The 15,720-nt window shown below is 42.6% G+C and overlaps 1 protein-coding gene across 3 annotated transcripts; it reads right to left on the bottom strand.

Annotated features, from left to right (window-relative positions):
* Positions 1–856: 856 nt before the first annotated feature.
* CEACAM19 (CEA cell adhesion molecule 19) lies at positions 857–15,439 on the bottom strand. 3 transcript variants are annotated; one of them, XR_008848406.1, is made up of 5 exons: positions 15,314–15,439; positions 12,257–12,315; positions 8,612–8,916; positions 7,204–7,350; positions 857–2,092 (listed from the first exon to the last, which is right to left on the bottom strand). XR_008848406.1 is itself a non-coding variant. In XM_056543661.1 (4 exons), the coding sequence occupies exons 1-4, from the start codon at positions 15,394–15,396 to the stop codon at positions 2,079–2,081; spliced, it is 303 nt and encodes a 100-aa protein (XP_056399636.1). In that variant the 5' UTR covers positions 15,397–15,439; the 3' UTR covers positions 857–2,078. The 3 variants fall into 3 exon arrangements, 2 of the variants coding, with proteins under 2 accessions (XP_056399636.1, XP_056399635.1); XM_056543661.1 differs by lacking the exon at positions 8,612–8,916; XM_056543660.1 differs by lacking the exons at positions 857–2,092; positions 7,204–7,350 and having other exon boundaries at positions 8,508–8,916.
* Between the last annotated feature and the right edge of the window lie 281 nt (positions 15,440–15,720).

Here is a 15,720-nt window from a genome sequence, read left to right as displayed (position 1 = left end):
CCATTATGTAACCTGGGCTGGGGGAAATTCTTCTGGAGATCTGGTGGCCTCAGGAAGGGTACATTGCCCACCCCATTGGTAAGACCTACCACTCCTCCCTTATCAGAGGTCATAGACATCATGAAGAAAGTTCTCAAAATAGAGAAATTAAAAACAATGCTAAATAAAAAATAGGCTACACAATCGAAATACAAAAACTTTTTTTTAAGTTGTTACTGATAAAAATTAAAGGCCTTTTGTAAAATGATTGTTTAAAAAATTTGGAATATTTATTAAAGAAAACGGCCCCTAAAAATCCTACCATTATTACCTACTTGGACATTAACCAGTCCTGCAGCAGCTTGTCCATGGACAAGAGATTACTTAAAGGGGTACACCGGTGGAAAACATTTTTTTTTTTTATATAGAAGTCATTTACAAATCTATTTAACTTTCCGGCACCAGTTGATTTAAAAAAAAAAATAAGGTTTTCCACTGGAGTACCCCTTTAAGGACAGGGCTGCTTGAGCAGACACACCAATCACCTCCCACCACCACAAGGGAGCAATTAGCCCCCTTCCACTGAAAGGATTTGTAACACTGTGAGCTAAAGAAAAGAGATATTTTGAAATAAATATAGGTGATAGAGGCAACAAAAAATTGATGTATATGATCAAGATTGGGAAATGAGTAACATAGTTTTTAATTTTATTTTATTTTAATTTTTTTTGTGGGATCTGACAGGTACGCTTTAAGAAGTTGTGATCATTTATTGAGTATATCTTGGTTCCAGAAAAAAGGAAATAACTAATGTTCCTTTTTCGTCATACCTCTTGGTTTAACATAAAAGATTTAAAGGACAATATTGGGTCTTTAAAAAGTTTTAATAAGATTGAAGGCTATGATATGTTGGTCACATATGTTGACACCCAATGATCTGCATAATGTACGTTAAAGTCTATAGTCTCATTATTCTCCTCCATTGTTCTTTTCTGGTTGGAAAAAGGCCTCGCAGACACGTCCTTCTTCCGGTTGATCCTCTCACAGAGACTTTCTGTACTACTATGATGTTCGTAATAGACAACTGTTCCTTTGGAGCATTTTGTTATTTTATATTATTATTTACTTCTATTCAGCAGCTGTAGTAGAAGAACAAAAGGGGGTCTTTATATGCACTTTTGTAATGTATTTTATTACCAAGACATCTGAACTAAAACAGACGTACAAGACCATCTGATTTTATTGATAAGCGACAATGGGAAAACGTGTTTCGGCACCTACTTGCTTCCCTTCCTCAGGTCCAACTTGAAAATACTACATAGAATAGGCAATTGATCAGTGTTATTGCCGCTCCATTAGTACGGGCTGCTGAGGCTGTTTGCGGTGTTGGAGCACCGATCTGATGGGAAAGTGGCAGATAGGGCACCTCCGCCTGTCCTCTGACCTGATCAGGACCCCCCACCCTATTTTGCTGCGGTGGTCCTGATCAGCTCCCTGAGCTAGCCGGGAATGCTTTTTAACCATTTTGGACACCGAAGGGTCTGAAGGGTTAAACGGATACTCCAAACCAACTAACCAAAGGATAAGTAATAAGATGTCTGATCGCGGAGGTCCCACTGTTCCACCCCCCCCATGATCTCCTGCAGTTCCAAACAAATGCCGGGTTCTGGCAGCAGTTGCCGTCATGTCACAGCCATGCCACTTGGGACGTCATGTCACAACTCTACATTCATATCTATGGGAGGGGTGTGGCTTGAGGTCCTTGAGCACCAGAGTACCCCTTTAATGCGGGAAATCGGACCGATCTGTGATGAATGGCCTTAGCTGTGGGTCCAGGCAACCGGAACCCACCTGGTATGAAGCGTGCTCACCTTCTGAGTGCACTTTATACAACGGAATCAGAATTTGGCCTGGGTCTTGGTGGTAAGGTCTGTATACACAGGGACAGCTAAAGTCTTCATTTGTCTAGACAATACTTGAGAAAAGATGGAGGATGGGATCAGGATGAACTTCAGTCAGTGTTCAAGGTCAGTCAGCGTTCTTATGTGAGAGGGAACACAAAATCTTATTTCCTCAGTTCTGTGTATGTGTCCTCAGATCTAAACTGCAAACTCTGCAAGAGAAACATGTAAATAGAAATATTCATAAATTACCACAAAAACAACATAAAATGACAACATTGTTATAATGTGTAAAATATGGAATGCAAAAATGTGTAAATCATCGTTTATGGTCGCTGAATTTATTTAAAGAGTACCTCTCATGATCTTGTTAAATTTTAAAATCCCCCCATTTCACTGCCCCCATCATGATAAACCACCCCCTGCCTTTATTTTTATTATTTTTTAGTTTTCTACCTTGATATTGCTATGTATTCCCAGCTCAGTCAGATTCACAGACTGGGAGGGGGTGTTCCCCAGCAGGCGTGACATCATCTGAAGCCATACAGGGGAGAACTTCCTCCCTCACTCTGCTACACACAGCCCAGTGCAGTTCAGTGTCAGATGAGCTATGATTGGCTAAGGCTGCCCAATGCACTACAGATTGCATTTCCAGGTTTTGGACTTCTGCCAGGCCAGCAGGAGTCCAGAGTCTGTGCAAGAGATGGGGGGGAAATGTGCTCTGGACAAGTAGGGAGACACCTAGTGGCAGCTTTTTTTAAACACAAATAAAACATAGAAAACAACTTTTTTTTTTTTTTTTTTTTAAACAAAGTACATTATAAAGATGTTTTATTTACCATTATATTTACCAATAGCAAACATTTATTTTAATGACAGTGCCCATTTAAAAACCTACTCCAAAGACATCTAAAAAATACACTGAAAAAATTATTATTATTTTTTTTTTAAATAGTTATATATTGCCACAGAGACATGGTGGTGCCGTAATGCTGCATTAAAGAAATACTACAGTAAAATCTCCCTTAGAGGACGCCTCCCAATAGTGCACAGTTTTTAATTCCCCAGCAGAGTCCCATAAGACTTAATGTATTTTCACCCTCAGAATAGGGGACATTCCCAGTAGCGAATGCAGACACACCCGGAAGGGAACAATAGGGGACAAAACACTCCCAATAGGGTAAAACTAGGCTTTTCCCCCTATTGTGGACCTTGTACACAGGGCCTCCATCAGGGGGTACAGCCAATACCCCAGTAAGGGTCCCAGGCCCCGGCTGCACCCCCCTGCAGAAGCCCAAGCACAGAAGCAGAAGACCAATGTTTAAACAGTGGTCTCCTTCTTCTGTACGTCCACCGGCCACATCATTCACCCCCCTCCTTCCCTGATCCCCCTGTGGCACTTTATTCCCCTGTGCCAAATCCCCCCCCCCTTTATTACCCCCTGCCACATAATTTCCTCTTGACCCCCTGTGCTATTTACTTCCCCCTTTATTGCCCTCTGTGGAAATTCATCACCCCTTCTTTACAACCCCCCTGTGCCATTTCATTCCCCCTTTATCCCCCTGTGCCATTTCATAAACAGAGGGGTGATGAATTTACACAAAGGGTAATAAAGGGGGAATATGGCACAGGGGGGATCTAGGGTAAATGATGTGGCACAGGGGGTAAGGGGGGGGGGAAATTGGCACAATGCACACAGAAATAGGATGGCACAGGGTATAACAGGGGGGATGAAATCATACAGGGGGTTAGAAAAGGAGATTAAACGACACTGGGAAATTCTACAGTAATATTGCATTTTATCATGTGTTATAGGTAATTACACTCTGTAGTGAGTACAGGACAATATTCCATCATTTAGGAATATTTTTGAGCCTTTTTTCCAATAAGGGACATCTCTCAAGAGTGGACACTTTTTTTTATTCCCCTTGAGTATCCGCTATTGAGAGATTCTACTGTATTAGAGAGAATGGTGTAGTAATCTAATTTGACCACAAGATGTCACTCTTCCACCCTAAAAAAAAATTGTGTTCAGTGGAGCTCAGTTCAGGTCATACCTGCTGCAAGATATTTTAATAAGGTCAGGAGGGTAAATTTTATTTGGCAGGTGGGGCAAAACATGCATCAGGCTCTCATTAAAGGGTACCTTTCATGAAAAAAACTTTTGATATATTACAGATTAATGTATGCAGAATAACTTTCCAATAGCATGTTATTAAAAATTATGCATCTTTCTATATCATTTTCCACGTTGAAAAAATGACCACTAGGGGTCTCCCTACCAGTCCTTTTTTATAGATTTCAGACTCATGCTGGAGTCCTAAATCTCAGACTGCAGCCGGGACACAGACAAACTCCCTGGCAGGGAGCAGTGCTGAGTTTGTCTGTGTCCCGGCTGCAGTCTGAGATTTAGGACTCCAGCATGAGTCTGAAATCTATAAAAAAAAAAAAAGGACTGGTAGGGAGACCCCTAGTGGTCATTTTTTCAACGTGGAAAATGATATAGAAAGATGCATAATTTTTAATAACATGCTATTGGAAAGTTATTCTGCATACATTAATCTATAATATATCAAAAGTTTTTTTCATGAAAGGTACCTTTTAAAGTTTTAAAGGATTTAAATAAGGCACAATATATAATAAAGACAGAACAGGACTGCAAATGCTACCACCGGAGCATGCCAAGTCTCCTCCTCTCCAGGGTTGCTAAGCTATGTTCATACAGGGTAAAAATGTAAAAAATATCCTTTTTTTTTTTTTAAACGCATGTAAAAACAATTTTTTTCCCCCCTGGTAATCGATTTTTTCCCTGGGATAGACCGATATCGATCTTTTTAGGGCCGATACCGATAATCTGTGGAGGTTAAGGCCGATAGCTATAACTTTTTCCGATATTCCAGTATAAGTTATCGGCTATTTCTCACCCCCCCCCCCCTGGCGACGCCGCTGCAGATCATTGATTTATCGGTTTGACCGATTAACGATTTTGGACGTTATCGGTATCGGCAATTACCTTGTCGATAATCCGATTAACGATTTTGGACGTTATCGGTATCGGCAATTACCTTGTCGATAATCTGATAATGCCCCGCCCCCCCGCTTAGACAAATTCATCATATGCTCTGCGCCATATCATAAATTTGACGCCCGTGCGGGGGGCGCGGCATTATCGGATTATCGACAAGGTAATTGCTGATACCGATAACGTCCAAAATCGTTAATCGTCAAACCGATAATCGGTCGATCCCTAGTAATCAACAATAAAAAACTGCTGATTAATCAATTACTCCCCCTGAAAAAATGCCTAAAATATGTGCACAGATGGGGGGATGGGGGGTTGGGGGGAAAATCTATCATTATTGTCGGTGGTAGACGTGTTTTGCAGTTAAAAATATTCAGCTGTGAAAGTGCAGACGGGCGTCAAATTTATGATATGGCGCAGAGCATATGATGAATTTGTCTAAGCCATACACGGCTAGGGGGAATTACCCCAGCACAGCCAATTTCAAAAGTGACTGTGATAAGTGCTGCGTGTTTCTGTATTGTTGACCCTCTGCGGACCCCTGTAACCTTCTTATTTTACTTTATTTTACTTAACTACTGGGGCTGTATGAGGGCTTATTTTTAGCGCCATGATGTGTAGCTTTTAGCAGTCCCACTTTTGCATATATGTGGCATTTTACTAAAAACATTTATTTATTTATTTTTTTTTTTTGGAATGTTATGTGACCAATAATCAGCAATTTTGTGCTTAGGAATTTTTTTTTTAAGTTTGCGCTGTTCACTGCACGGGACCATCAACATTTTATTTTAGTGGTTCCGACATTTCCAACTCCCAGTATGTCCTCACCTGTCAGGGCATGCTGGGAGTTGTAGATTTGTACCATATAGAGCAGTGGTCTTCAACTTGCGGACCACCAGATGTTGCAAAACTACAACTCCCAGCATGCCCGGACAGCCGTTGGCTGTCCGGGCATGCTGGGAGTTGTAGTTTTGAAATATCTGGGGGTCCGCAGGTTGAAGACCACTGATAGTCCAGTCATTTTTTTTAAGTATGGTTCCGGCCTGGTGGTGACTTATGTAAAAACTTTCTTTAAAAAAAGGGATAAATTCCTGACACTGCATGCGCTAACACAGATAAGACTATCTGAAGTCACTTCTTAGTAATCTGCAGTGCAGTGATAAGGCGCAAAAAAGTGGTATGCAACACAACTGCGACTTTTCTGCGCCCTTTTACTGCAAAAAAAATTCCTTTACAAATTCCCCCCCCCCCCCCCCCTAATATGTTTCTCAGACAGCCAAAGGCTTCCTGAGTATACTGGGGGTTGTAGTTTAGTAACAGCTGGAGGCTCCATGTTTGGTAAACACTGCTTTATGCCCTTTATGGGCATTTTTCCAATTTTTGGGGATTTTTCTCTTCTTCTCTTCTGATACTAGGATGACCAGATTTTTTTTTTTTTAATATCTTTTTATATTTTTATTTTTTTTTATAAAATGATTAAGGAGGGCTCTGGTTGAGGTTTTTTTTTTTTTTTTTTTTTTAAATAAATGTTTTTTTCTGAATGTAAAAATTTACCTTACAGGCTTAGTAGCGGTAGCCATGTTCTAAACAGAGTTCATTGCCAAGCTGGAGCTTAGCGTAAGCCCCAAAAAATGCGCTCTATGCAGATTGCTGGTGTACTGTATATTATTAATGAGCAGGAGGTATATTACATATATCTCCTACCCAGCATGAGCTGTACCCTTGACTGTATAGCTGCGGGCACAGCTGAGTCCTGCTAGTAGCAGGGGCAGTATACAGTACTGCGCTATGAATGGCAGAGGTAAGTAGTGATGCTAAGCAGCGCTGTATATTGTATGCCCGGCAGAGGTAAGTAGTAATGCTATACAGCGCTGTATACTGTACGCCGGTAGAGGTAAGTAGTGATGTTATGCAGTGCTGCCTGCAGCCTAGTAGGGAAAGTGAGGAGCAGGGAGTTTATGGCTCTCTACTCCATAACCAGAAAGTAGTTCAGTCTCAGTGATCACATGTCAAATCACATGATCCCTTGAAGCTGCTGACGTAACCTCTATGGTATGAGTTATATTTCCAATGAATTTCCCATGTACTGTAGATGTATTTCCAATGTAACTGTTACTGATAGGTCCAAGTTCCAGAGAACAGGGGGAATATATATATATATTTTTTTTTTTGTTAAATACAGATCACAAAGTAGGACGTAGTATGCTGGCCTGTGTTTTGTAAATTCTATTTCTTAACAACCTAAACCTTGGTGATGACTAGTAGTCGTTCTGATAGTAGACATTCCAGTATTCCTCTTACCATTCATCCTCTTGGTCAGACATTTCCAATATAAGCAGACGCCTCCAATAATTATTAGTAGAGCTCCAAAGATTACGGCAAAGGCAAGTCCAAGTATAGATTCAGGTGTAAGTCCTATGTAATTGTCATTTTTATCAATTATTGTTTCTACAAAAAGCAAAAAAAAAAATAAAAAAAATAAAAAGAGCATGAAATAGTAATAAAACATCTAAGCAATAATAAATAGTAATATTAAGGCGTAAAGTGTTTTTAACATATTACTGGACTATTCCCATCTCAGACATTTATGGCGTATGCATAGGGTTCTAAACATTCTATAGCACTAAACTGATGTTAACATTGGGTATTGGGTATCAGTAAGTACTTAAAGAGGTACTCTGCCCCTAGACATCTTGATGTCTGATTGTGGGGTCCCACCGCTGGGGACCTCTGCGATCTCTCTGCTGCACCCAGCGTTCATTTAGAGCGTCAGGTGCAGCTCCGGAGGCTCGTGATATCACGGCCACGTCCCCTCGATGCAAGTCTATGGGAGGGGGTGTGACGGCTGTCACATCCCCCTCCCATAGACTTGCATTGAGGGGGCATGGCCATGATGTTGCGAGCGGGGTGTGGTTGTGACATCACAAGCCTCCACATCGCCAGTCATCCGGCACGCAGCCGAGATCACGGGGGTCCCCAATGGCGAGACCCCTGCGATCAGACATCTTATCCCCATGTGGTGCCGGTCTTCCACATTGTCTGAAGGTACTAGATGTATACAGGCCACAGCCACAAGTCCTATACTACGTGTGTATTGCTGTTCTTTGAATACTTTGTTTGTGACCCAGGTTACCCCTCTGCCTTGAAATATCTGAGGTGGATCGTCAAAGTAGGAACAGGGGTGCAGGTAGGGATTGGGGCTCCACGTCCATACCACTGCCCTAAAAGGGAGACTGGCTAACTAGTGTATTATGTCTTAAAAGCCATATAATGCTCCAAAAGCAAAAGATCTTGTTCTACAATGAAACCTACTGGAGGTAGCTTTCCCTGAAATCCATGTTTGAGCCTTCAAACATGATTGGGGATTATATGCTATACCAGAATCTCTTCCAGAAGGGGGGATACCCAGGTGTAAACTGCTGTTTCTGGGCTCTTGTATCTTATCTTTACAGAGCAGGGGACTGGCTGGCGAGAAGCTTTCTTCAATTGTATTTTAACGCCCCTTGAGTGTCAAACATTGAAGGAAAACTATGTTCATTAGGTGGCGCTGTAGAGCAAGTTCTTTTCAAATGCAGTCTAGAAAATGGAAGCTGATGGTCCTCATGTGAAGGGCAGTGTGAGCTTATAACAACTGTAAAAAGGGAGATGGATACTCGCCATAGACAGTCAGGTTCACAAGAAGGTTCTGTGTGGATTTCACAGTACCAACCGTGACAGTATAATTCCCGCCATCTGTGGTATGAAGAGCAATAATCTGTAACGATCCGTTATTGAAAGCCAAGAACCTAGGACTGTACAGAGGTCCATGAAATAATGGTGGAGTGCTACCAGGAACATGTGCTAAGATCTGATACTGAGACATTGCATTTGTTCCTTTATACCAGACGACAGCCTCAATGTCCCCAATGATGCCGGTAACACTCAGGGTGACGGATCCATTAATCATCGGATACTGAGGGATCAGCTGGATACTGATCATTCCACTGGTCACATCCAATGTGAGGCAGAGGAGAACTACAAGAGATAAGAAGAGTATGTTACAGGTATTAGTAAGGCACATACCTTTAATAGATTAAGGAGCCGGACTTGGTAAGAGTGCATGACAGTGAAACCCAAAGAAGTGGTCCCATCTTCTACCAACTAGTAAGAGATAGACACATACCTGGCCACCCACATGTCATAGACCAGGCCATCTTCTTCCATTGCTCTGTGGTCTGATTTCGATGCTTAAATACCCATATATTCGTGCTCAACACTACAGTGGACAGGGTTCAGCATGGGCATTTTGACCAGACAGCGGTTCCAATGCCCTGTGGGTCCTGACACCGGAATTTTCCAGCAATTTGTGATTTTTTTTAGAATCAGACCAGCCTTGGGCTCCCATGACCTTGTAGTCCCTTCCTTGGATCACTTTGATGGGTACTATTGACTACATACCATAAATACTCTAAAATACCCTACACTTGTTCATGTTAAAAAAAAAACACTGGTCTATGACATAAAATAATCCGGAAATCTTGTTGTTTTTAGTCTAGCCACTAGGCCTAAAACTAAGCCGGCACATCCTATTTTTTCCATGAAGGCTGCTGGAAAGTGATCTGTACAGCATTATAGTGAAAGGTGATACTAGCAGATAGAGAAGACAATAGATCATGTTCACAGTGCAGCCTCTCCCTCCCTGTGGACTGAGCTCTTCAAAGGTCACAGAGAATGCCCAGTAACATTTCCCATTCATATCAATGGGGCAAGTCCAATCTATTGTTGCCTGTGTCCATGGGAGTTACTGTAAAGCATCTCTCTAAATGCTGTACAATACAGCTTAGGAAAGATGGTTGTCCCATTATTATGTACTAAAAAAAATACAATCAGAAAAAGGAAACAGATAAAAAATAAGGAATATGTTATTTCATGCTAATAGAGCACTGTCAGATTTAAAAATGTTGTATATGTTGTACATATTGGCCTGTATTCCTCTAGTTACAATATATCTGAATACAATCTTTACTATAGAGAGATTGCCAGCATTTACCCTTTTGTGATGCGCTTTCATCTGCATTGCATAAAGGTATATGCCGGCAATCTCTCTATAGTAAAGATATATTGCAGATATATTGTAACTAAAGGAATACAGACCTATATAAAAGGGGTTCTCCACTATAAGGTGATTTTAGTACTTACCTGGCAGACAGTAATGGACATGCTTAGGAAGGATCTGTGCTTGTCTTGTGAGATTACCAGAACACTGTGGCTAGCTTTTTGTGAACTGGTTTTTCCTGTTTGACTTTTCTTTTTTTGACTACAAATCCCACAATTCCATTTTCCTCCTTTCCACACATCAGCCACCCTACCCATTGAAACATAATTGAGCTGCATCCATTCAAAAGACCTGTGTTTTCCAATCAGGAAGCCTACAGCTGTTGCATTAGTTGCAGATTGATCTCTCTCCCACCAAGCAATCGCTCCACCCATTGAAGCAGACAGGCTCCCTGTCATCAGCTGACTAGTGAGTCAGGTCTCGGCCACATTGGAACCTGGGAAAAATCTGAGACAACAGTCATTTTGTATGCTGGTAAAAATCAATATTGGGGTGAAAAATCACATAAGAATTGTGAGAAAACCGTCACACACAGGTACAGACACTATATTATGAACTACACTAACTTTACAGCCCCTGTAGCATAGTCAAATAAAAAAAATTCTTGGAATACCCCTTTAATTTCTAAAACCCTAATATTCCATCAGAAAGGTATAATAGCATACTATTGAATGTGTGGGGATTACTTTATGAATCTTGAATTTAAGGCATACATCTTTATGTAGCGCTGGCACCACTAGATATAATTTTTTTAAATAATAGATTCAACATTAATGGTGGATCAGGGGCCCATTTTTGGTGATATAGTAGCTTCAGCAAACCATTAGCGCCTGTGTTCCCAAAAAAATTATTTTATGTTTTACATCTTGGCAAATGTTTAACCTTTCTAATATCCTTCATAAAAAAAAAATCTCTTTTCTATAGAAATCATGACTGCAGAATCAACTTTGTCCCAACTAAAGCACAGGCTGGGACAAAGTCCAGGAAGTGAGGGCGGGACTAGCACTCCTCTGTGCTCACTCCTGTCCGGTCTATTAGACTCCTGTCTGAAAACCGAGAGGGGAAGTGGGGGGGGGGGGGGGTTACAGAGCAGCTAGCAGTGATTGGTTGAAGAGACCCAGCCCAGCAGAGGAACTAAATGCATGGTGAGTGAGGGCGGGGCTCAGTGCTTGTCTCAGACATGCCCCTTCCTGGGCAGTGGATGTCAGAATGAGAGAGCAGCAGAACAGAGGGATTTGTTAGCCAAACACAGAAGCAAGACACATAAAAAGACATGTAAAGAATCTGCATTACCTAATGAGTAACATATAGAAGTAGTATTCTTTTCTATGAAATGACAGGTACGCTTTAAATGGGTACTCTCATTAAAATTTTATTTTTTTTATTAAATAGATTATGTAAAAAAAATGTTTCTAACATATTTTATATATAAAAAAAAAATCGTGTTATATGTGTTTTTTTTTTTTTTTACGTTTGTAAACCTGGCCACTAGGTGTCACCCTATATGGCCCAGAGTTACTTTTCCCCCCTGACGTTCAGCACGTTCAGACCAACGCTGGCCGGGCAGCGTGGCACAGCGTGGTCCGGAACACGCGTCCACATGAATGAGGAGAGGGAGATGCAGGGGGTGGGGATATTTAAATGCGGCGCACAAAATTTAAATATTCCTGCCCCCCTGAATCTCCCTCTCCTCATTCATTGCAGCGCGCGAGTTGCAGGAGAAAGAGGAGATGGGCGGAAGCGAGCCCCGGCCAGGCTTCAGATGACGTCGCACCTGCCGGGGACGCCCACTTTCTGCCCTCACCAGAGAGCTCAACTCTGAGCTCCTGCAGCAGTTCAACATAAGGTATTTTTATGGGGATTTGTAGAAATATAAAGATAGGGATAGCTGTAGTTAGTGTCAGGGACAGATGGGGAGGGGGAATAGGGAAATTTAATTTAGTGATAGCTACTCTTTAACTCAACAAGAAATTAGAGTTGACTTTTTTCCTCATATATCCCATGTCTTGGCACCAATGTTTTGAGCACATGGGGGTTATTGTAGGCACCCTAGACACTGCTGTATACCACAGTCTTCTGCGGACAGTCACAGAACAGTCCTGGAGTAGCATAGCTACATGGAATACGTTACGTGACAAGGAGAAGACAAATACATGTGTGTTCTGTCCACCTAGTATAGGGCACTATTAATACATTCTCAGAACGGTCACTTACTGTCCCTGATTTATGGAGGTATCTTGGTATGTATAGGAATCTTACCTGTTATTATAAATCCCCTCATGGCAGATGACGGACCGTTGTGTGATTCTCCTGTAGATCTATCATAGAATGAGGAAGTTTCATGTGACATACAAGCTGCAGCACTTTATTATGAAAGTCTTATGAAGCAATAAATGTGGGAACCCCACCGATCCCGCACTGACATCCTATACGTGTTCTTTGTAATATCTTGAAACATCCCTTTATTAATGGGGTATTCCGGGCAAAAACATGTCTGATCGCTTGGGGCCCGCTGCTGAGACCGGATTGGGGACCGCATGCCGCGTCCCCTCCACTCATGTCTTTGGGAGGGGGCGTGACTACCGTCACGCCCCCTCCCATAGACATGAACGGAGGGGGTGTGGTGTGACGTCCCCAATCCCGGAAATCAGGAGGTTTCCAAAACTGGAGATTCAGCACCCGCATAGCAAGCGGGTGCTGCAGGGAGATTGCGAGGGGTCTCAGCAGTAGGCCCCCTGCGATCAGACATCTTATCCCCTATCCTTTGGATAGGGGATGAAATGTTTTTGCCCGGAATATCCCTTTAAACACTACCTGAACACTGTTAAAAGGGAAACTGACAGATGGTTTAACTTACCTGAATATACAGGTATGTGGTGTGGTTCATCCGGAGTCAAACAATGTATTTGTTTCCCCCAATCCATTCAGTGGTTTAAGAGGTATAGCTAAAAATTGTGTTACACAAATGAGGTAATAAGAGGGATTTGTTATCAGTGTCACCCACACTAACCTCTTGGTACAGGCTTGTTGTGCGGGTGACATAGGTGATAATGATACTTACCACGGGCTGACCTGTGGCTCTATTCGTCCATTATCCTTCTTATTCTCTTTATGCAAATCACCAGGCTTGGTATGCACGACGGTGTTCACAAGCCTCCAAGAGCACGCTGACATCACAGCAGCGTCTTTCTTTCTTCATCTGGCTAATTAAAGGGGTTATCCAGGAAAAAACTTGTTTTATATATCAACTGGCTCCAGAAAGTTAAACAGATTTGTAAATTACTTCTATTAAAAAATCTTAATCCTTCCAGTACTTATTAGCTGCTGAATACTACAGAGGAAATTCTTTTCATTTTGGAACACAGTGCCCTCTGCTGACATCATGACCACAGTGCTCTCTGATGACATCTCTGTCCATTTTAGGAATTGTCCAGAGCAGCATATGTTTGCTATGGGGATTTTCTCCTACTCTGGACAGTTCTTAAAATGGACAGAGGTGTCAGCAGAGAGCACTGTGGTCATGATGTCAGCAGAGAGCTCTGTGTTCCAAAAAGAAAATAATTTCCTCTGTAGTATTCAGCAGCTAATAAGTACTGGAAGGATGAAGATTTTTTAATAGAAGTAATTTACAAATCTGTTTAACTTTCTGGCACCAGTAAAAAAAAAAAAAAAAAAGTTTTCCACCGGAGTACTCCTTTAATCCCATCATGGAAAGAGTAAAAGCTTCTGCTGGAGCATAAGAGCACGAATGTGGATCCCACCCGCCATCTCCAGCCCGGCACCCTGACATTGTGAATACTAATGTCATTCGGGTGGCCATGGTCATGACATCACACCCCCTCCATTCATGTTTATGGGCGTGACAGCCCCCCCCAATGATCAGACATCTTATCCCCTATCCATTGTATAGGGGATAAGATGTCTAGGGGCAGAGTATCCCTTAAAGGAGCTTAAAAAGGGGTTAGGCAGCCTCAAATTGTCATAAACAACTATTCTGGACAAATGGGGAACTTCCAAATCATATTTAGCCCTTGAGTCAAGATGGCCAACCAATTCAATAAAATTGGATTTAGAAAAATCCACTTATCTATACTCCTTACTCTCTGAGAGTTGGGGCCTTGTGATCTGGTGCCTGCTGGCCACTAGATCTCCATAGAGTGGAATTCTGGGAGAATGCATATCACGTCTTCCCAGCATGCTCCCCTCCTCAATGAGAGGGAGGCTTGTGAATTTGTGGTGGCCTAGAGCAAAAGTACCAGCTTCTACACTGAACATAGTTCTGGTGGCTGTAGCCTAAGGTTAGGTTCACATAATGTTTTTACCAATACGGGACCGCATACGGCTGGGGGGAGCTAAAACCTTGTGCTCCCGTATCCCTGCCGTATGCCGCCCGTATGTAGTTCATTTCAATAAGCCGACCGGAGTGAAACGCTGACTCTGGTCGGCTCATTTTTGCCCCGTATGCAGTTTTCCACCGAACCTAAAACCGTGGTCGACTACGATTTTAGGTGCTGTGCCGCATCCGAGGCAAAAATGAGCCGACTGGAGTCAGCGTTTCACTCCGGTCGGCTTATTGAAATGAACTACATACGGGCGGCATATGGCTGAGATACGGGAGTGCATTGTTTTAGCTCTTTTGACGGATCCATCTGCTGGTTACCCTCTTGGCCCCAATTAGAACGTTGTGGTTAACCGCAGACACCTCCCCATTCCATTCGTACAGGTGGTCGTCTTTCGCCGACCACGAGGCGGTGGCTGTTTTTGGGACCCAAGGAAAATTCAGCAACAAATCCTATGGAACTAAAAACGGACCCTTTATCTACCAAACACCGCTGGAAGCTGCCGCCCACCTTCTATTTCGTCCTTTATATGTTACAATGTATTTTCTTGTTGTGTTCTGGGATGGCATTTGTCTCTGTCCTGGGAGATAATTGGATTTCTTCATCCTGGGAGATAATTGGATTTCTTCCCAGTTGTCTGGGGGATAGAGAGGAGGGAGGTATGGGTAAAGTGGGAAGGGCTTATGTTGAAGCCACTGCGATTGGTTACTGTCAACTATGTTTTACAGTCTTCCATCAGGTCCCCTAGGGGAGTGTTCACCTGGTGGAGACCTGCATAAATACCGGGCAGGTAGCCCCATTAAATTCATTCCTGTTTGACCCTCAAGACGTAGCTGGTCTTGTTTGTGGGGGGAATTACTATTGGGACAGCGCTTTCGTTACTTCTAGCTATGGAAGGAGTTCGATTGATTTGCTGATCGGGAGCGGCCGCGTTCGTATGCTCCGGTCGGGAGTTGGGCGGTCGGCTGGAACCAACCTGCGTTCCTGGAGAAGGGGATCATTCCAAACGGCGGCTTCCTCTACCTGTCGGGGAGTGTCGTAACAGCTCCCCCCTACCATCTTTCCTTGGCTTCTTTATGCACATTAATATACTTTTTTACCTGGGGTGCCCAAACTTTTGATCCCCACTGTGCATGGGCTGAGTCTTATAAAGAGTCAAAGAAGAGGGGTGAAGAATTCCTACCCATAAGTCTATTGTAGGAGCAGTGGTACTCTATCACCGGCCCTACCCCTTAGCCAATTAATGCTAAGGACTGTCTGCTTCACCCCTATTCTCAGGATATGGGAGGAGATTTATCAAAACCTGTCCAGAGGAAAAGTTGCTGAGTTGCCCATGGCAACCAATCAGATCGCTTCTTTCAGTTCTGAAAAGGCCTTTGAAAA

The sequence above is a fragment of the Hyla sarda genome, chromosome 10, assembly GCF_029499605.1.
Source record: "Hyla sarda isolate aHylSar1 chromosome 10, aHylSar1.hap1, whole genome shotgun sequence".
Classification (NCBI taxonomy): domain Eukaryota; kingdom Metazoa; phylum Chordata; class Amphibia; order Anura; family Hylidae; genus Hyla; species Hyla sarda.
The sequence above is the reverse complement of the archived record's forward strand: the minus strand, read 5'-3'. Positions and strand labels throughout refer to the sequence as shown.